General features: G+C 40.0%; 1 protein-coding gene across 8 annotated transcripts in view; it reads right to left on the minus strand.

Annotated features, from left to right (window-relative positions):
• Positions 1-17,163: 17,163 nt before the first annotated feature.
• LOC128610390 (zinc finger protein 521) overlaps positions 17,164-23,537 on the minus strand; it is a 138,064-nt gene continuing 131,690 nt past the window's right edge. For all 8 annotated transcript variants that reach the window (XM_053629674.1, XM_053629673.1, XM_053629675.1 and 5 more), the window contains one exon: positions 17,164-18,514. In XM_053629674.1, the coding sequence (XP_053485649.1) occupies positions 18,482-18,514 (33 nt within the window). In that variant the 3' untranslated portion in view covers positions 17,164-18,481. The remainder of the gene's footprint in view (positions 18,515-23,537) is intronic.

Raw genomic sequence — 23,537 nt, forward strand, 5'->3', positions numbered from 1 at the left:
CTTCTATTGAAGCACTATGTTCAGACGAAACTCAGATGGATTGGATCTAAAATGGATCATGAGGTTTTGCACAAACTTATGGAGTCCATGCCAGCTCGAGTGCGCGCTCTCATTAAAGCAAAAAAAAAAAAAAAAGCGTGGGGGACGTACCAAATACTAAGAAACTCTGAAATTCATGTTAATATTTCAAAGAATCTACTTTTCACTCCAGATGTTGTCAATAATATCATCTGTAATGAAAATTGTAGAAGTGAATGCATTTCCACAACATTTTTCAGTAGTGCTCTCGAAGTTTCTGGAGCTTTCATGTAGCTCTAGCTTTAGAAAACACCATCATTAAGTAAAGTGCTACTATTACAATTTAATTATGAGTATACCATGAACATTTTTGCATATTTATACACTTAACACTGGGATTTGGAACGAAAACAAAAATACAACCATATATTTGAGGTGCACGTTACTTTATATGATTGAACTGTTAATTAATTAAGACCAGGTACAATGAAAGTCTTTACCTTGTAGAAATGTTAGGAGGTATCAGGCATCATTTTGAAGATTTAATCAACACCGAAATGATCCTCGGGAATTCATTATTGCATTGACTTGTGTGTTCAATAAGGTTAGAGCTCTCCAGGCCTGATCTAGAGCCTCACATAACCCCTGACCTGACTTCTACCTTACGCCTATTTGTTTTGCTGCACTACCGACTTTCGGCCACTAGAAGTCACTGTTCATCTTCCTGTTTGAATTGTTTACTGTAGAACCATCTCTCAGACATAGACACACATTGTGTGGTGTGACATTGCTGTAATGTTTATCACTGTTATCAGCCTTGAGCATGTCTTCAGCATGACCTTGAGCTGTTTAACAGATATTATCGACAACTCTGCAGATACAACAGCGAGCTCTCGGACCGGTTTTGTCCGCCTTGCAAACTGAAATCGTTTCTATTATTTGATTTAGAACGAAATCTATATTATTTCTACGGTTAGAAATATCGGTGATAATAATGTTCAGGCGAGGAATTTGATGTGCTATTCCGACCTGTGCGTCGTTTCCTTTTATAATTCAATTCTAAGTCAATTCTCATTATCAGTTGTTAATGTTTAATCTCAAAATGCTTCCCTTACATCGTCTTCATTCATACGAGTGGGTTCTGTGTGCAGATTATTGTGGAATTTTATTGCTTATAACTTTCAAAGAGCACATGAACTTTCAGTTTGAGAAAGATCTTTTTCACTGAACAAGCTAGATGTGAAAGTTCATTGCTGTTTAATATTTTTTACCCACACAATGTTTTTTTGTTGTTTTATTATTACAGAAATGTATACGTGATTTTAGACATTTCACACATTTTCACATGTAAGGCATGGTTTTATTTCCACATGATTCGATTCAGTCACTGTATCAGGTAACTTATTTGTTTTTTAAGGCGTGTAGGTCTGTTTGATTTTCCGATAAGGTCGGGTTTTTATTCCACACGTAGTGCATCTGGGTTTTTTCAATTATTTTGTTTTTCACGTGATTCATTTATTCTCATGATTATTTTTTTCACTATTCATTTCATTCATATGATTTTTCAGGGATATTTTTTTTCCCTCAGGATTCTTTTATTTTCACGGGATTTCTTTTCCACGCGATTTGTTTATTTTCAGATATTTTCAGAATTTTTTCCCCCACATTTTCACTATTTTTGTGATTTTTCACGTCTTTTCAGATTCAGATTTTTTTTCCCACGTGATTCATTTATTTTGAAATATGTTCTTTCCACACAATTAATTTATTTTCACATGTAGTTTGTGGTTTTATTTTCACTTCCCCCCCCACATGATTCATTTGAAATGTGATTTTGCTTCCTATTTTGGTTTCATCTGACCATCGAACCCGATCCCATTTGAAGTTCCAGTAGTGTCTGGCAAACTGAAGGCGCTCAAGTTTGTTTTTGGATGAGAGGAGAGGCTATTTTTTTGAAACCCTTCCAAACAACTTGTGGTGATGTAGATGACTTCAGATTGTAGTTTTGGAGACGTTCTGATCCCAAGATCCAACTAACTTCTGCGATTCTCCAGCTGTGATCCTTGGAGATTTTTTGCATTGTCAAGATGGCGACTTTCATTCCGTTTGCATTTTTCAGAAAGATGTTTAAGTCTCGGAGCCCCGGTACCAGGACTTTAAAACAGCAAACAAGGAAAACAATTAAATGCATGACTTTCTGTACATCTCATCCAACTAGCCAACTCCGTTCGCCATAACAAGTACCGGAGAAACCCGAGTGCGAGCTCGTCTGCTATCACTGAATTTGGTCAAGCTGGTCCAAACTCCTTTATCCTGTTGTGTTCAAATGAATTTTCTTTCATCTGGAAGAATTGTTGTGCCTACATCTACATTGTTAATATTCTCCTGCAGTAGCGGGAAAGAGCGTCGTCGAGAACGGTCCAATCACATGAGGTCAAAAAATATAAACACAACGTTGATTCGCTAACAACAATAGTGGGAGTGTCTAGCTGCGCCCTGAGGACAAGCTGAAGCTTTGGCCGGCGTCCTGCACACAGATATGATCGAAATACAATTTGGGTTTTTTAAAATAAATGCTAACATGACTACCAGGCAAGTAGTGCACTTAAATACTTTTATTTCATAATAATTTTGCAGTATATATTTAACTTATTTTTAACATGTTTAACTAGCCTTCTTCTCTGGATAATTCGATTCATAACATTTCCACTTGACTGGAACGTCTTAATTATTGCCCTGATGGTGAAATGGGCGTTTTCAATGCTTGTGCTATTTTCTTATAGCCACGCCCCATTTTGTGAAGCTCAACAACCTTTTGCCGCACATCACAGCTATATTCCTTGGTCTTACCCATTGTTATGAATGACTAAGGGAATTTGGCCTGTGTGTTACCTCTTATTTATACCCCTGTGAAACAGGAAGAACCTCAGTCTTGTGTACAAACGTAAAGTTGACTTAAAATAGATATAAGAAACATTTGTGTCTTTATCACAGCCATCTTGTCGGTTGGGTAATGTTCATCAAGGTGTATCAGGTTCTGTGTGTGTGTGTGTGTGTGTGTGTGTGTGTGTGTGTGTGTGTGTGTGCGTTTTTAAAAGCTCTATTTTAACCGTTTCGCCTCAAACCCTAATACTCAGTATGTCCACTGCAAACAAATGACATTTTAGCAAGCGAATATCTTGGATATAGTCAAATCTATCCAGTTATTACTATTATAAGATTACAATAAAGCAAATATAAACGATTAAACCTATTTCTAGACAGTCTTGCTCATTTCAAGCTTGAAATAGTCTTATTCTATTAGCAGACAATTTGCTAATTTCAAGCATTTATTTCTGGAAAGAAGCAAAATATGTTGAACAATCTTATATCACTAAATACTTTCAATTAATTTGACTATATTCAAGATGTTTCCACTTGATGTTTGTATTTATGAGAGTGCGGGACATAAGTTTTAGGGATTTTTAGGAGGGTAATACATTCTTCACCCGTCGTTTAGATGGCCCTCATGAACAGGTCCCCAGAAATATGCTGCAGATGAGATTGGCTACACTTGACACTTCGTGTTCCACAGATGTAACCAGTACTGCTACACCACACACCCTTAACAAAATGACTCTCACGTGTGTGTGTGTGTGTGTGTGTGTGTGTAATCCTGCGAGGGCTGTCTGGAGCCGTGACCCCTTCTGGTGCACACCTGTGCCCTCAAAGTTTATGGAAGCCATTAAGCGAGAAGTAAAACACAGCAGTAACGAAGGAGAAACTGGGTCTAAACATCCCCTCAAGTGCTGAAGTCCAACACATCATTTTGTTTCTGTGTTGTTGTTTTTTTTTAACAAGTCAAGCTCAGAGACAGCGAAGAGCTGAAGACCTCCTGGTAGGATGCTAGCTGAGTCGTGGTTTCGGTTAGTGTGAGCAAAAACTGCTGGGCTTCTCAATCCCTCAGCCATCAGAAAGCTGAAACCAAAATCGATAGCTTCAGTACAAACCCACACGCTTCACGTAGGCATGTACGACCCTGAGCAAACACCGGCAGCAGTCGAACACGTGCGTGAGCTTTTCCTTCACCTCGTCCTGTGGGATTTTGAATTTGGGTATAAAGAAACCAGAATGGAAATATGAGAGAACTGGACAAAAAAAAAAGTCTTTGGAGGTTTAAATGTTGATGTATAGAGAAATAGAAGCCCCCGCCCACCCCGACCCCCCTTCTGTGGGGTAAAATGAGGTAGTAAATATGTCGACCAGTTTCACCATGACCATGTGTGTTCGGCTGATGTGCTTTTGATGATGTCATTGTTGCTCCTCCGTTTCCGAATACTCACATGGAATTAATTATTTAATTAATTTCATGTTGGTATGAAATCAATCATTTATTATTATTATTATTATTATTATTATTATTATTATTATTATTAATTCATTGTTGATTCATACAATTTCCTGTGAATATAAATGAATCAATACATCAATTACATAATTAATTATTTGTGTTTATTTATTGTTTGTTTGTTTACTTAATTAAATTGCAGGAACCAGGGATCCCTTTCATGATGGACAGACAGATGATAGATAGATAGATAGATAGATAGATAGATAGATAGATAGATAGGGTGGAAGGAAGAAAGGAAGGATGGGAGGAACAAAGAGAGCAAGGAAGGGACACATGGAGGGAGAAGGAAAGAAAGAAGGGAAGGAATAAAGGAAGGAAGGAACTGTAGAAAGATTTAAGGATGAAAGGATGGAAAGGTGAAAGGAGTAAACAAAAACAAACAAATAAATAAATGAAAGAGAAAGGATGGGGAAAGGGTGGAAAGAGGAAAGGAAGGATGGGAGGAACAAAGAGAGGAAGGAAGGATGGAAGGCACAGAGAGAGAGAGAGAGAGAGAGAGAGAGAGAGGGGGAGAATGGAAAGGAAAGAAAGTAAGGAATTGTAGAAAAATGTACAGTAAGGATGAAAGGATGGAAAGGTGAAAGGAATAGATAGATAGATAGATAGATAGACACACTGATAGATAGATAGATACCGATATGTGAACTTGTACTGAATACATTTAATACTACTACTGCTACTACTACTACTACTATTACTAATAATAATAATAATAATAATAATAATAATAATAATAATAATAAGTGGAAGAAGAAGAAGAAACAGAACTTCCAGTTAATGTTTCCACATTACATTATACAGTATAACCCTGTAGCTTTATGGCGGTCCCTCATTAGCTGGGTTGTTGCTGCGTTTTTGCCATTGTACATTAAAAAAATTCAACAATGGATTTGAACACATCGGATTAGAGAAGCTAAAACAGCAAAACAATTCATTCAAATTGATCCACTTTTAAAACCAACTGAAAGGAAAATTAGGGACTCATCTGATCTTCTTCACCCCCACCAGACAGTGCACAGACACAGTGCACAGACACAGTACACAGACACAGTGCACAGACACAGTACACAGACACAGTGCACAGACACAGTACACAGACACAGTGCACAGACACAGTACACAGACACAATACACAGACAGTGCACAGACACAGTGCACAGACACAGTGCACAGACACAATACACAGACACAGTACACAGACACAGTGCACAGTACACAGACACAGACACAATACACAGACACAGTGCACAGACACAGTACACAGACACAGTGCACAGACACAGTGCACAGACACAGTACACAGACACAGTACACAGACAGTGCACAGACACAGTGCACAGACACAGTGCACAGACACAATACACAGACACAGTACACAGACACAGTGCACAGTACACAGACACAGACACAATACACAGACACAGTGCACAGACACAGTACACAGACACAGTGCACAGACACAGTACACAGACACAATACACAGACAGTGCACAGACACAGTGCACAGACACAGTACACAGACACAGTGCACAGACACAGTGCACAGACACAATACACAGACACAGTACACAGACACAGTGCACAGTACACAGACACAGACACAATACACAGACACAGTGCACAGACACAGTACACAGACACAGTGCACAGACACAGTACACAGACACAGTGCACAGACACAATACACAGACACAGTGCACAGACACAGTACACAGACACAGTTGACAGACACAGCTCTACATAACAACACTGTATCAACTCTGCTCCATCTTCATCACTCTCTTCACGCTCTTCTCCCTATATGTGCGTCCGAACTTAAATATCTCCAGAGGAATCCTCTCGGGACAGCTTCCAGCACTTTTCACTTAAACAATTTCGTTTTCTCATCAAAGGGTCCTGTTCTGAGGGTCACCCTCATTTCCTCGGGCAAATTAGAGTCACGTCAGCTTCAGGAGCCCGAGAGTTCGCGCCGAATCGCCACTTCAGGACGAGGAGTAATGAGACGCAAAGCGAGAATGCAAAGACAATTGGAAAGCACTAATATGCTCAGTAAGGCAAAGTTCAGTGTCTGAGTCAGCTGGAGTGAAAGTGTTAGTGTGGAGGAGGATGAGGAGGATGAGGAGGAGGAGGAGGAGGAGGAGGAGGGATCAAGGAAGCAGAGACACCCTAGTTCACTAATGTTTAATTCTAATACAACATGCCCTGTTATTCAATCATGCAGCTATAATAAAAAGAAAAATGGAGGGCATTACGACTGACACTGTTAGTTAGTTCAAATGATCAGTGTAGCTTCAGCTTTTGAGTGTTGAACCTCATACACTCCTAAACTCCAAACATTTTCAGACCACATCGCGACGAAATCTTGAATGCGATTGGTTTTCGAATCACATGCTCATATTAATGCACTTAATATAACATAATATAATATAATGTTATTGTTTCTTTAGTAACAGACCATTCACGATGGAGAACTTTATTATTTGACGAAGCAAAATGTATAATCAGTGAGATGGACGGCGTCTCTAGCGTCAGTGTGGAGGTTTTTTTTTTTTGTCTTATTTACTTCAAGAGAGAGAGAGAGAGAGAGAAAAGAGAGGATTGAAATAAAAGGAGTGACTGATTACAGCTGTTAAATGATAGCAACAAACTTGTTTAGAAGAACATTAAATGGATGGGGGGGGGTGGGGGAGTATGACCTGATGCTCTTCAATAAATAAATCAATCAAAATATATTGTTGGTGAACTGCTGTGGTAAAAGAGTAATAAAACACTTCTGAGTCGTAACAGTGACTCTGCTTCGAGTCAGGTTCATCCCACTACCCTGTGATTGATTATTTTACTATACCAACATGTCCTCAAGAGCTTTATTTGTTACTTATGATGCAGGGATGTCAAGGGTTGATACCAGCATGGTGGAAGGACTGGTGAAGCCATGCTGGGAAAGTCCTCCTGAGGAGGACAGAAGGAACACTCCCTGCAGTGCAGCGTCTCTCAGCTGGTGAAGTGGGCAGTTGCTTTGCCATCGACTTGGACGGCGGACGACACAGCTGGGAATCAATCCCAGTCAGAAAACACAGTGTGTTTAGTGTTCTCGCTTCACACAGTCTCGCTTTTTCGAGCGTCTTCATTACAAGAGATGTGCTAGCTACCGTCCCCCCCCCACACCTTTTCAAGGCTGACAGATAAAACCTATCATTGTTTACACAGAGTGTGTATTCATTAGTCTTTTTATGACACATGAGCACTGAACGTTCAGATTTATCCATGGTTGTTAATTCGGCAGTGTTTGATTTAGTGTCTGTTATAGCGATACATTCACCTGCGGTTTAATCCCTCCACTCGGTCCCATCCACACTGCTGTGTATTCGAGCATCTTCGCTTCTTTGTAATAACGGTCTTTTCTAATGACGTTCCCCTAGAGGGTCCCCAGGAAGAGTCTCGACAAAAAGTGATAATTACATGAAATATACATAGAGAATAAAAGGAGTGTGTTTACATAACGCATCCCATAAATATCTGACTGGGAAGACATTGTTCTCCGGCTCCTTTTAAGCCCATCTCCCAGGGACGCCATTTTAATGACATGATGGTTTAAAGAGATGCCTCTCCGCTTCGCTCCATATTTAATTAACTTCTCCTTTTCTTTGCCGGAAAAAAGGGGGAATAAAGAGACAAACACTCGATAGCTCTGAGACAATAACAAATAACTGGGAAGAACAAGTGCGGGGGGGGGGGGGGTGGGTGGGGGGGGGGGTTTGAAGACCACGGGGTGAGACCTTGTCACGCTTTTGTGAGCTGTTTACAATGCACAGTAAGTAAGAGGATGGAGAGAGAGAGAGAGAGAGAGAGAGAGAGAGAGAGAGAGAGAAATAGTGCAAGAAGACTGGAAGAGAGAAAGACAGACCTCTTTACAAAGCAAGCTATTCAAGAACATAGTCGAAGAAAGGATACAACTAATACAGTAGATAGAGACAGAGATGGAGAGACTTAAAGTCTAAGCAGAGTAACAGACAGAGAGAGAGAGAGAGGGAGAGAGTAACAGAGTACAGACGAAGTCTTGAGGGAAGAGAAGAGGGAATTCTCATAAGCACATAAGGTGGAAGGGAAGGGGAGAAAGAGACGGCGGAAGAGAGGAAGACGCGGCGTTCCCGTGAGACTGCTCTCTGCAGTATTGCCTGCTTCTCCACTACGCAGGAGGGAAAGGGCGAGAGATGACACACTACCATTACAGAGAGTTAAAGTGACCGGGTACGCCTGCTCTGATGAGAAAAACGACTAGAAAATTAAATAACCTGACTAGCGTTTTAGGCGAAAAAATCCAAATGGGCCCTTTGTTTTTGTTTTTTTTATCACTGACAGGTTTAGTTTTTCTGTTTCTGACGGATACAAGTAAATTAAAACAAACAAAAATCTCTCTAGTATTATCATATATATAGACAGACAGATAGATAGATAGATAGATAGATAGATAGATAGGCAATAATACAAAACTACTATATTCCTATGTAACTGGAAACTAGATTACAGAATTAAATCAGTCCAGATTAACTAGCTTGTGTAATGCGGATGCGTGCTTCAGTGAACCACTATGCTGTGTCCTTAGGAGGTGTCAAATGCTATAATACATACAATGAGATAATATTCAGCTTTATGTCTGTTCCCTTTCTCTTACTCATAACATCACCAGTGTTAAATCAAATCTGAGTGCAAAAAAAGCCTCTGTTACGTATATGTGAAAAGGTCACTGCATCAAGTTTCAGTTTGGATCACAGTTCTATACAGTTTACACCACTGAACTGTACAAGTTCATTCACCTGATACTGGTTCGTTTAAATGTGCTGCATATTTCTAACACGCATACTGACTTTTATCCTACCACTAACGGAGGATGCTTATGAATCAGTTACTCAAATCTGTCCATACTGCAGGCTTCCTTCCTGTATAAGCAGATCTGTAAGATATAGTTTGGCCTACAGACAGATCTGTCTTTACTACAAGAAGTCAATGCATTGGAACTCATCTAACTCATTCAAAGCTTGATAATTAGTTGAAATTGAGTAGGGAAATGGCTAAATTACCTGTCTGATTGGGGTCATCTGTCTTTTTCTTTTCCCTCTCATTAAGTCTACTGTGATTCGAAATATTTGAGGCCATGCTGATGAGTTTACACATTTTGGATGAGTGAATGAATGAAGAGCATAATGGCGCATCAGTGGTAACGATGAGAAATGGTCAATTACAATTATGGGCCACAAAACCCCCCCCCCCAAAAAACAACGCTGACTCATCAGTTAAAGTCCTCGTCAACTTATTTCCATGATTAGCTTCTCACTATTAGCAGGTTAACATGCCTCAAACTATAGCCATCAGCTGCAAAATAAAGAGATTTCAGTATGCATTTTTTGTTACAATGTTGTAGTTAGTGTTGAGTTATTTAGCTATCCAGGTTGCTTATGTAATGTTTAGCAACTGTTGTGATAGCCTCTGACTTTTTATAGTGGTTATAGTGAAGTATACTCTATACAGTGCGTACATATTAAATAATTTTATAGTGTGATAACTGCAAAGCTAGATGGAAACAGGATTTAGCGACGTATGTTTAGTTACTCCAATCATTAGACCTTGGTTTAACCAAAGCTGAAACAATAGCCTGCTACCTCATGATTTTACCTAGATAACTATTTATGTTTTGCTAACGTATGCCAATGATGGTTCCTTGCTGCGATGCTAACTTAATAGCAGACTAGGACTGGTTAACTAGATTTTGTTGACAGTTTTCCCAAATTGTTAATGATTAATAAGTCTTTTCAGTATATTTCTGGCACATAAGTAAGATGGCTGTGAATATGTATAATACAATTGATATTTTGAGATTATAGTTTAAATCAGTATTTTTTTTAAACATTAAAAAAAAAACTTCCTGCCTATATTTAACTTTTCCCAATATGAATAAATGAGTTTGTTTGTTTGTTTGTTTGTTTGTTTGTTTGTTTACAGTCATGTGAAAAAATAAGATAAGTAAAAATTTATTTATTTATTTATTTTTTAAACATATTTGGACAAGCAAACATTTGATCATTTTTGAAACAGTGCCTATTACTGTAAAAAACAAAACAAAACAAAAAAACAACAACAACAACAACAAAAAAAACTTGATATACTTGATATACAAAACCACATGGAAAATTAGCTTTTTCAATCATTTATTCAACAGAAATATAAATAGATGTGATCTTTAGTGGAAAAAGTAGGTACACCCTTTTCCTCAGAAGCTAGTATTGCCCCCTTTAACAGAAATAACTTCTTGTAGGTGTTTTGCATAATTGTCCACCAGGCTTGCTGGAATGCAATATTCTTTCAGTTGCAAGATGTTTGAGGGTTTTCTTGCATGTTCTGCCAGTTTCACATGCACCCGCAACATTTCAATGGGATTCAAATCCGGGCTTTGACTAGGCCATTGCATAACCCTCCATTTCTTCTTTTTGAGCCATTCCTTCAGGAATTTTCTAGTCTGTTTAGGATCATTATCCTGTTGAAAGGTCCACTTTCAGATCTTCATCTTCAGCTTTCAGACAGACGGCCTCACATTAACTTCAAGCACTCTTTGATATGATGCAGAATTCATAGTTGAATCAACGAATGCAAGCTGTCCAGTCCCTGAGGCAGAGAAGCAACCCCAAACCATAACATTTCCACCACCGTGCTTCACAGTTGGTATGAGGCGCTTCTCCTGAAAAGCTGTCTTTGGTCAACGGCAAACATATCTGCTGTTATTAGACATTATTCCAAAAGGCCTGGTCTTTGCCTACATACTCGTTGGCAAACTGCAGTCCTGCAAAGGCTTTTTCCTGGCACACCTCCCATGTAGCTCAAATTTGTGCAATCTCTTTCTGATTGTAGAAGCATGCACTTTAACACCAACAGCAGTCAGACTTACTAGCAGATCCTGTGATGAAATCCTGGGGTTCTCGGGGACTTCTTTTTGCATCAGACGGTCTGAATTTTGGGCTGAATTTGCCGGGACGACCAGTCCTGGACAAATTGGCAGTCGTTTGTAATCTGCGGCATTTGTAGATTATTTTCCTCACAGTGGAATGATGTATTTCAAATAATTTGGAAATCTTTTTAAATCCCTTGCCAGACTCATAGGCATCCACAACCTTTTTTTTTTCTTTTTCTGAAGGCGTTACGGAGCTCTTTAGATCTTGGCATGATGACACCACACACCTCAATAACAAAGGGAACACTAGATATGAAAGGTGTATAAATAAGACCAGTTCCACCTGCACTTCCTGAGCAGGTTCTAATCACTGGCACCCGATCTTCAACACCTGATTCTAATTATATGGATTTGAAGGTGTGAGAAATGTAGGGGTGTACTTACTTTTTCCATGTGACTGATCTGTTTTTTTGTTGTTTTTTTTTTGGTTCATTTAAATTGTGAAAATTACTACAAAATGTCAATTTTATGTATCATTTGATAGAGTGTATCAACTTTATTAATAGACACATTCAAAGAGGATCAAATGTTTGCTTGTCCAAATATGTCCAAAAAAAAAAAAAAAAGCCCACAATTTCCATGGGGTGTACTTATTTTTTCACATGACTGTATTCCTATGATTTTTAGCAGCACAAGGAACACATACCCTATGTCAACAGCCAACTGTATTGAAAACTCTTTCCTATGATGATGGACTACATATTTATACTCCAAAGAAACAGGAAATGGTCAAACAGCATTTATTATGGAGCGCTGTCCATGATTTTGATATGCCAATTTATCTTACTGAGTTCTTCCTCCGAAGCTGTCTATTTGCAGCTTTTGGCGAATGGTTTCTCCAGTTATTTGAGTGGAAAATTTAAATAATTGTGTCATTTATCATTTCTTTAAAGTTTAGACCATCGAGTCAAAGATAAAGAGTAAAGTTTGTCTTTTCAGTGCACTTGGCTCTCATATCTCATCAGTACTTCCCTTGTCTGCAGCTCTTTTCCTAGCTCTGTTTCTTACTCTACTCACACTGCTAACTCTAATGGGATTTAAAGTCGCTTTCACCCTGAGAAGTAGGAATCGCATTCCATCACTTCCTGCTAGATTCAGTATGGGGGACACACACACACACCTGTTCTGGAGCTCCAGACTCCTGGATAGTATGACGGTGAGAGACTGTGAAGCTGATGCTAGAGGGCGACTCACCCCTCAGGCATCGTAGCTCACTAGAGGAAAGTTAATTAGCCGTCCAGGCAGGACCTGGGGGCTTAAAAGTGGTCGGCATCAGAGAAAGACTGCGAGAACAATGTGATCCAGAGGCATTCAAAGTTTGGCAGTGTACAGTGCATTTGCTGCACATTGCATGTGAAACACAGTGTACTTGTTATCTGGTGTATTTGTAGTAATGCGTGGGGGTGGATGTGCTCACCACTGCCAAGTTTCTCTGAAACTCCTCCAGGACCTGAAGGCGATATTCACAGTTCTGGGCTTTTTTTTCCCTCCAATTATCACCTGAAACTTATTCTTGTGTTTCTTTTCTGTGCCTGCTGAGGAAGTTCCACCACACTTAAACCTCTGCAGAACTTCTGGGTGGCCTTGAAGAGTTTAGGCCCAGGCTCTGATCTGTGCCTGTGGTGATGAGCATTGCAATCACACGGTTGGAAATAACAAAAAAAAAAAAAAAAAACAACGGGAAATTCAACTTTCCCAATTCAGTTTTAACGATAAATATTGCCATAAAGCAGCTCTGAAGAAATACAGATGTAGATTTTGATCCATAATGAGCAAACCAGATGTGACAGTAGAAAGGAAAAACTTTGAAAAGCTTGAGAGGAACCACACTCAAAATGGAATCCATCCTCTCCTGGGTGACCCTGGATACTGGGGGATATAAATCATTACTATTCTTCTACTATACAGTTATAAAGTCAAACAGTACTGTTTTCAGTATGAGTGTATTGTGATTAAGAGTCCAGGGATGACCATAGGACAGTGTTTTTGATTATAGCAGTTACAAGGTACAAAATTAATGATTATGCCATGAATAACACTGCTAGTTACTATCCAGCATCATAGCACCCTTAAGGGTTATTCACTTTGTTCCTCTGGACAAACCTGTAAAGGTTCGATGTAGAATTATATATATATATATATATATATATATATATATATATATATATATATAAAAGAGACTGTTCCATGCAGAACCCTTAAGAGCATACCTCCAATTGCCAAAACCAACTTGATTGCATAATCATTCAGTCGCCATATCAATAGTCCATGACTCCATGCAAAAGCAATGATTTGATTGGTTTTACTGGTTGTAAAAAGTTTATTCAGTGTTTAGCTGATCAACTGAAACATAGTATTCATGCCAGCATTAGCAGTGTTATTTACATATTGTTGCAATAGCAAGTAAAATGGTTATGTTCGCCTTGGAGGCCATGAATATAGCCTACTGGAGTTATTACCATGGTGATGAAATGATACCACACCCAAGCCTCTAATGGTACTCATTCTTATTTCCAGACCAGCAGCATTTTTGTGCTCCAACCAGCTGAAAAACCATTCCAATGTTGCCAAATTAATTCAATGGTGGTTAAGCATTCAGCTCTGAAAGTGGCCAAAAAGTGGACCAGCACAGATTCCTGGACAATGGAAAAATGATTTAATGATTTAAAGTCACTTGAAACTGAATAACACTCTTATTTAAAAAAGATTCCATTTACCACACTTAAGGTTTCTTTGGTTTGGCCCACTAGGGGAATTCTCTATAGATCCCCCCCAAAAAGTGCTTCCCTATCATCGTGTTTTACTTAGAACCCTTGAGAAACCCTTCTTACTATGAATGCATAATTATTATACCTAAGAATACAACCTCTATGGAAGCATTATGAATAGTGCCTTCAATAATCAACTGTCATACTTTACCGGATCCCTGGTGAATGGACAAATGTCATGGATGAATGAGTCAATAAATTCAATCATCACTGACAGTCATGCTCACATTTTCTCCTTGTCTGTCTCTCTAATCATGATAGAGATCTCATTAGCCTTCAAAAGGATTTCCAGTGACATTCAGGTAAGTCTGTAGGGCATCACAACTACCCAAATCTGGCGTAGGCCATGTACGCTAGCAGTCCATGCTTTCTGCCTCCAGCTTTTGATTTGTATATCTGTTCAGATGCTTCTCTGCAGGCTGACATGGCCCTGTGTGATGGCATGTGCCAAAAAATCCCCCCACAAACCCCTTGTTTTTGGGAAGCAGCGAGACAGGCCACTGTCTCCCATGCACATGCTCAGGCGACAGACATTGCAACGGTCCTGCTCTCGCCTCCGCGAGCACATTTAATTAAATCACAAACACGAGCAGGAGGCCACCACCCGCTTTAATGGAATGGATGAAGTGGGCCAGGATGCTGTTGGCAAACATGAAGAGCTGGATGCCTCTGAATACCCTTGAAGCTTATTAAAAGTGCCTGGCAACGTTAGTCGCTAACTATGTCACTGCCAAACGTGCATTCAGTTTGATGGTTAAACTGGGAGAGATGGGCTGTAATGTTTTCGATGTGTGCTCGGGCATTCGGCTAACTTCAAACAGATTGTCTGCATCACAGATGTGCGGCGAGCTCTGTGAGGTATCTGATGCCTCTTTACCTCTTTATTTCAGAGAGACACTTTCCATTTAGCTACGATTGGGTGATGAGTAGTGACAAGTAATCTCTGCAGGGCTAGTATCAATAGATCATTGCATCAGTACTGACTACCAAAGGCAGGGTTTGAAAACTGAGACGCTCTATTTCTCTGAACACGATGCGATGCACAACTGGATGGCAAAGCACTGTAAGCCGCCTATATCATCTGCACCACACTTCCAGTAGTCTACATATATCGAATGTTGAATATTAATTTGTACCTGAGGTAGAAAAATCCATGGTGTATACTGTACACTGTCATCATCTATGCACAATGAAAATAAAGCAAATCACATATCCCACAGATAGAGAAGGAAACAGCTGGCATTCCCAGATTGTCTTGGGTTTTAGCTGTGTTGGTGCCATCTATAACCACTGGGATTGAGCACAGAGGATATGAAATGAAGTGATAGACTGTCAGGAATCTGCCCCATAATGCATTGGAATAGAAATATAATGCTAGCATTAATGAACGATAGTGTAGCAGGCTGGAACGGTATGTACAAATGACCATTTTACATTTCAAGGTACGAGACAATGTACAATTTATGTACAAGCCCAATTCCAAAAAAGTTGGGACGCTGTGTAAAATAGATGTAGCTATATGTAGATAAAAAAAAAAAAAATAACGCGATGGTTCGCAAATCTCATAAAGCCGTACGTTATTCACAATAGAACATGGAAAACAAACCAAATGTTTAAACCGAGGAAATGTACCGTTTTAAGACAGAAAATAAGGTCATTTTGAATTTCATAGCCGTAAGACGTCTCAAAAAAGTTGGGACGGAGGCAACAAAAGGCTGGGAAAGTACGTGTTAGTAAAAAGAAACAGCTGGAGGTTAGACTGTCGCCTGGACATGGTTCTTCCACCTGGGAGTAACATACTGTAGGAATTTCCCTGTAGCTAGTCAGGGACATTTTTTTGGCAAAGTGTCTGAAATATTCCTAAGTGCTTAGTACCCTTGACTGGGCTACTGTCTTCTTATACACTGAAGTGAACGTAGATTGAAGAGTTTTAATATACCTTATGTTGTATGCTGTGCTGCGAACACAATTCTACATTCTAATTACGAGACATGAGGCTAGCTCTAGCGGCCCAAACCCCTGAATCTTGTGCCCTCATTCCCATGATACTACAAGGGTGTGGAAACCCATTATTAAAGGAACATATATGCTCTCATGGAATTCTACTACTTGACCATAGTGAACATGTCCCAGTAGATACAACATCAAGTCCTCCACGACCCAGAGAAGGAATGTCAGCAATGCTTAGAGGCATGCTAGTCATCCTGATAAAGAACATTTGATCAGTTTAGCATGAACTGCAGGTGCTTATGGAATGTTGGCATGGGCAGTGAGGCAACAGACTGTTTGGCTGTTACCCCTGCTAACAATGTAAACCCATATCACAGCCTGCAGATGCAGAGAGCCTGAAAAGAGTTGGTCAGACAGACCCCTGAGGAACACCACAGTTCTTCTGGACCCTGATGCTCAGTAAGGTTGGCCAAGTAGTTTCCTCTGTGAAGCAGCTGAGGGACACAAGTTGAGGGTGGTTTTTAAAATGGAGTCTCATATGAATTAAGATGTTCAGAAGGAGATTTCCAATTTAAAAATTATATATATATATATATATATATATATATATATATATATATATATATTTTTTTTCATTGCTTTCGGTGAGAGTACATATTCGGGAACCATTTTTTTTTTTTTGCTCCTTCACCTCCTACTCTGAGAAAAGCAAACGCTATCTAAGATGAGTCCTCCCACGTTTTACACATTGCTTTTCAATGATTCCCATAAGGCCAATATTTTCTCTGCCTTACTAGCAGGAGGCACTGAATTGAATAGAATTGAACTGAATTCTATTGTGAGCTTTTTTTTTTTTTTTTTTTTTCTTCCCTCACAGATTATCACAGATTAAAAAAACGTCTGGACATGACCTAATATCAGAAGCATGCACAAATCTAATATATATGTCAGAAAATGCAGTAATTACATAAAGGAAATGTGTTACACAACGACAGAAAGTCCTAGAAACACATACGCACATATACACACACAGAGAGTTATCTTCATACAATTTTAATGTTTTTTTTTTGTAATGTTTTCATCACATGAGAACACAAAAAAAAAGAGGTCTAGCAAATTCAGACCCCGGTTAATATTTGTATATAACATTTTTTCCCCCCCCTGTTAACACCAGAAGTTGTCACCCTTGTTAAAAGTTTGATTTCCCAAAGTCTTGTGGCTGAATTGACAGTCACTTGTCAAGCGCCTTTCGAACATGAACATCCATGAAAGTATGGAGTGTTACAAAAGTGCATTTCAGGTTCGACTAATTCCAAACTGACATATATACCAGAGATCCATGAGAATACTGTACACATTACCATGTCTCACAGCATGAATAGAACGATAGCATAGCGACGGAAATGACTCGGCTCGGCTTACTCGTGGGCGGAGGGTACAAATACTTGTTTTTCTTTCGTTTTCATAATTTTTTTTTTTTCTGACCAGAACCTCACCATATAATCGAGTGATAGCAGCCAGAACAGACCTGAAACAGAGGATACATTTATTCCCCATTGCATGTCTGACAAAAAGGGAAAAAAAAAAAGAAAAAAGAAGGGACAATTCCAGTCATATCCAGCCTTCGGTGACGGGTAAACATTAATAACAGAAATGTACAAGTGTAGAGAGCAGTTTCTCATCCAGAGGGAGGGAGAACGAGGAATGGGTCCCATCTGTGAACTCCTTCCAACCCAAAGAGTCTTTCAATACTTCTTTTAACACAAAACTGTTTTGTTTTTGTTGTTGTTGCATATATCAAGTATCCCTTCTATCCTTTTTTCTCTCTTTGCTTTCAGAACAATTGAGATACACAAGTGTACTCCACATATTTTTAGCTGAGGTGTGTTAGTTTTTGTAAAAAGTTTTGCTCAGGCCATGCTGGTGATCAGGCATCTCATCCCACGGCTCGAGAGGGTGCATCACAGACAACTGGACGTGTATCAGCCGTTAAAAATCGTCCACCTGACGTCGAAGGTCTCTGGCTGACGATTTGTCCATTTAAAATGGTTTAAACAAAGTGTAATACTTTTTTTTTTTCCCCCCCTCAACAAACAGTATGTACAATGGCGAGCGCAAGAACGCATAAGAGCTGACAGACAGCAAGACGGAAAGAACGGTATTTACAAACATGTTGGATAAACAACGTGTCAACGTCAAATTTCACAAGGATATGTCTTGCCTCTGGCTCTCGGGTTAATTATTATTTTTTTTTTGTGAACTGAAATGAACATTTCAGTGCAAAACTGACAAAAAGAGCACAATGATTGGTGGATGTCGTTGGCGAGGCTCTTTATGTTGAGTTGAACTTCCTTGTTAGCTGCTGCTGTGCTGGCTCAGAGTGTGATTCTGCAAAATAGAAGAAAAAAAAAGACCAGATATCAGTCGATATGAACGCTATAATTGATTTAACTTTCATGTTTTCTGAAGCGCCCTTCACTTTCCCGCAATTTAACTGTATATTACTGTAATCATAGCATCCTGGCACAAGTATATCACATCCGTCTCATAAACGTATATCCGGTTATGCGTGTTTCTCGTCCGAAAAGCTTTACCCTTCGTAATTCGTTCACCCAAATGAAGCTGCCGTGTTTTCCTGTCGAGCGACACGTCTACCTTCGATAAAACAATCAGGAACCGCGTGCACGTCATCCGTCCGGACTCCTTAGGAACAAGAAGGAACAATGCCGGATGAGAAAACGTGTCTGACGGACATGTTTGGCGTTTCCATTATCTAAATCCAATTAGTAGAGAACGGAGCGGAATTTGCATGGGGATCGACAGAGCTCGGCCCTGTGCGGCAGCAGGTATGGTAGAAAAGCACAGAGACATAGCAGGTGACGCGCTCGAGCTGTCAAACCCCCTCAAACCGCGACGTCTCAATCCGAACGCAAACGCCCAGGGATCGATGGCTGTGGCCATGACAACCAGCCAGGAGCTGAGTCTTTCTCATACGAGCAGAACGAGGTGAATAACATAATAATTTCTTGCTTTTGTTTTCCGACAAAGCCGACGACTGCTGTTAATTAATACGTCCAATCGAATCCGAGTCGAATCCTTATATGCGTTTACTGAACCACGAGGCTCAGTGGTGTTGATAAAACTCTGTATTGAATGTAAGCACCACTGTATATTTAATACGAACCGTGATTATAATGTGCAGTCTAAGTGGTGCACGGTGCTCTGGAAAACAGTGGAGTCTGAAAATGAAAAATCGATGTGAAATGAACAATAAAAGGCTCGGTCATTTGTTACCTCCGAATGATTAGGCTCTTACTGTTCATTTCTCATTGATTTCTCTCCCCTTCCTGCCGTCCCTTTCGTATCAGATATTAATATGCACAAGCGAAGGAAAATTTCAATTGGATGTGAAAAACAAACAAACAAACCAACAATTAAAATAAAATTAAAATAAACCCTTTAGATTTATCAGCAGAGGTAAGTGCATGCAAATTACAAGTGTTTTGTTAACCCTCGGATCTAGTTGGAATCATCGAGGCATGAAATCAAACGGTTGGGGGAAAAAATCAAACGATCTTCAGAGATAACGTACCGACGCCGATTGTACACACAAAGACACTCAAGCAGCAAAAATAAAATAAATACAGATACACCTGTGTGCACTAACAAAAGCACGGAGGGAGCCTCTGTGAAGGGAAGTGTGGACCTGGGGGGGCAGTGGAACTGGTGTCCCTGGTGGGCCGAATCCAGGTCATCTTTTGAAGTGACTGCTAATCCCTTTAATGCAAACTACATGCCCCACTTGCTGTTCTCGCTCTATAACGCAACCTTGGATGCCTCAAACTGGCACGGATTAAGTACACCTGTCACAAGCTTGCCTTATTAGTAGCAAATAAAATACAGGGGAAAAAAAAACCAACAACAACGTCGAAGACTAAACAGCAGTGCAAATATATGACATGGTATTTTCAAACGTTTACTATTGTGGTTTCTTTGACGTACGAAGGTGGACATACAATAAAGTTGCTGTTCAAACGATTCAAATTGTTAGAACACTGTTGCTAGGCAACTTCATCTACAGTAGTACAGTGGAAATAAACAAACAAAACAAACAAAATGATCGGAAATATCAACATTTACCTCAGATATGGCGTTAGATGTCCAAGAGAAGACTTCATCAGTCTACAATTACACTAAAAGATACATAACGCACTCGCTACTTAAGCGGTGAAACTTTTGAGAAGGCTGTTGTTATGCGAGTGGGAAATTTGGAAGCTATGATTGAGCTAGCTAGCATAGAGGCATTGTTTCTTTTATACTGACAATTTAAAGGCAATGACAGTGGAAACAAGACAAAAAAAAAACCAAAACAATTTAGGAAACAATTAATATTTACGTGTCGGTAAGTTTTTAAATAGCTAAAATATACCATACTTGTAAAATTAGACTAAAAAGTATATTATGTGCTCACAAGTCAAGTGGTTAAACTTGTGAGAGAAGGCTGCTATGGAACTGTGAAACACTAAATGCTGAGGAGGGAAGCTACAGTTTAGCTAGCTAGCACAGAACCATCACAGTTGCGATCAAAATGATTCAACCCCCATTGTAAATCCGGATAACTGTCAAAATGTACAGACTTTCAGCTGTTTGCGATGAACAAATCAAACCAAAGCGATTGAAATAGTTCAACACAACGAATGCTTCAAGTGGTTCAACCGAAAACGCAACTTACAATGACTTCTCCAGTCGCAAAATGAATCAACCCGAATAGAATCCCTCACAACAGCACAAATATGCAACACAGGTGTTGTCTCAAGCTCACCTGATCCAACTAATCAGTGTGCTTTACGCTCACTATTCAAGTAGTTACATTTACGACAACACTGTTTCTAGCTAGCTACAAATTAGCTAGCTAGCATACAGTAGATCTGTTATGTCTTTTACATGGACAATTTAAAGTCGTAGTGACGGGGAAACAAGACAAAGTAATACAGAATATTAAGTTTTACCTCAGCTGTGTTGTTAGATTACTAATAAATGACTTGTATCGCTTAAATAATACTGTAAGTACACTTAGCACCGACTGCTAACTGAATGTTCATGGTTAATATCGGTTTATACTGAGAAATCGAGACGATTTTTTAATTTTTTTTTTTTATCTCCACAGTCCATTTGAAATCATTTCATTAACATGAAATAGTTTCTGTAAGACTTCATTTTTTTTTTTTTTTTATAAATTGGTGACTGTGTAAGACAAATGAGTGGTTCATGTATCTATAAATACAAGGTTAGAAAGTATCACGCTGTCTATTCATGCAAAAAAGGTTGATGTCCTTTAAATAGGAATAGGTGGACTTTTTGGATTTAGATTGAAGTACATAAAACATAATGTAGTCTCTACAGCTTTGGGCTGTCAAGCGCAAGCCTGGATTATTCACCTTCATCCCTAAATCCACCTCACACTTCCAGGACCCTATGATGCCGGGACAGGCAAGGTAATAAGAAGTTGTGATGCCAGGGGCAGGGGCAAGGGGAAAATAAAGTTGGTGTGTGAACATGGCTGTGTTCAAACTCTCACCTTCATTCCAGTCTGAGTGACTGAGGCAGCCATTTACTGACAGAAGCAGCAAGAAACCGAGGGAGGGAGGAAGAGGGTTTCTCCTGAGACAAACCCCCTCCACCCCAAACCTCATCCTCCTCCTTCACCTCCTCCCCTGGTGGCAGAAGGAAGGAGCAGAGCTGCAGCTTCCTTAATGAATGCGGTCCATTACCCATCAGCCCTGCTTGTCGGCAGCTCCCTAGCCTCAGCGGCCTGGGGCTTCAAATGGCAGGATATTGACACGCGGCGCCGCAAAGTGACTGAGCGAGTGTGTGCCGAGGTGTTTGTGGCGTGTGGGGGGAAAGGAAAGGAACGTGCATAAGTGTGTGTGTGTGTGTGTGAGAGAGAGAGAGAGAAAGAGAAGACAGAAGGAGAGAAAGATCGAAAGGGGAGGGACAAAGAGAGAAGAAAAAGAGTGCGTGTAGGTGTGTGAGTGTCTGCCTGCATTATTGTGTACAGGCATTTGTTGTGTGTGTGTGTGTGTGTGTGTGTGTGTGTGTGTGTGCGTGCGCGCGCACACTCAAGTGCATGCCGAGACCCCAAAGGGATGCGGCTCCTTGGATATAATGTAGGGCTCGCAACAGCTATTAAAGGGGAAAATAAAGCCTCATGGGGGAGCAGTGGTCTACCTCTTCCTTTAAACATGTGACAAGCTCTCTCTCTCGCGCGCTCTCTCTCTCCCTTTCTCTCTCTCACTCTTCAGGCATTCTCAAGGACAGTGTTAAACGACTTCAGTGGCAGCCATGCAGGCTGGAGAAGGGTGAAAAAAAAAGAAAACAGAGGAAGAAAGACAAAAGGGAAAAGACAAAGCCTGCCTCTGCGTCTGAGGCTACCCAGTGTGTTTTGGCGAGAGCGAACGACAGCACCGGTCTCGCTCCGAGCATCTCAATTATTATCTGTATTAAAAATCTAAATACCGGAGTGTGTGTTGCGCTCATTCCGTCAGCTGTTCTCATAATGAATATATGGCAAGTGTGTAAACATGGCGGATTCAATTCAGAAGCGCGTATTATTACACCCACTCTAAATTACTATCTACAGAGACACGGCACGGCCTAGAGACAGAAACAAATCAATACCGTAGCGAGAACGCTAACGCAATGAGAGCAGCGTGGTCCTTGCATATGCATTCGCATCTACACAATCTCTGATAACTCACAATGCAGTTTCCAAAGGCAACTCATCATTTTATATTAAACAATAATCTCATATTTACATGTTATATTAAAAGACACGCAATTTCATATGTACTTATGTGTTTCTGGATTTGTTCCAAAGACTTGGTGTGTGTGTGTGTGTGTGTGAAATGTGGGCTTGTTACAGAAAGTGCTTTTTCAAAAAATAATGAAATCTGTGTCACTGTGGACCTTTTCAAAATAATCATACAAGGTCAGTGACTGAATTCTGGCAGGATATAACAACTACAAAGAAGCCACTATGTTCTCCATCACTGTGTTCTGTCACACTGTGTACTTCCTCACTGCGTTCTCCATCACTGCATACTCCATCACCATGTACTTCCTCACTGCGTTCTCCATCACTGCATTCTCCATCACCATGTACTTCCTCACTGCGTTCTCAATCACTGCATACTCCATCACCATGTACTTCCTCACTGCGTTCTCCATCACTGCATTCTCCATCACCATGTACTTCCTCACTGCGTTCTCCATCACTGCATACTCCATCACCATGTACTTCCTCACTGCGTTCTCCATCACTGCATACTCCATCACCATGTACTTCCTCACTGCGTTCTCCATCACTGCATACTCCATCACCATGTACTTCCTCACTGCGTTCTCCATCACT

This window comes from Ictalurus furcatus, chromosome 7 (genome assembly GCF_023375685.1).
Source record: "Ictalurus furcatus strain D&B chromosome 7, Billie_1.0, whole genome shotgun sequence".
Taxonomy (NCBI): domain Eukaryota; kingdom Metazoa; phylum Chordata; class Actinopteri; order Siluriformes; family Ictaluridae; genus Ictalurus; species Ictalurus furcatus.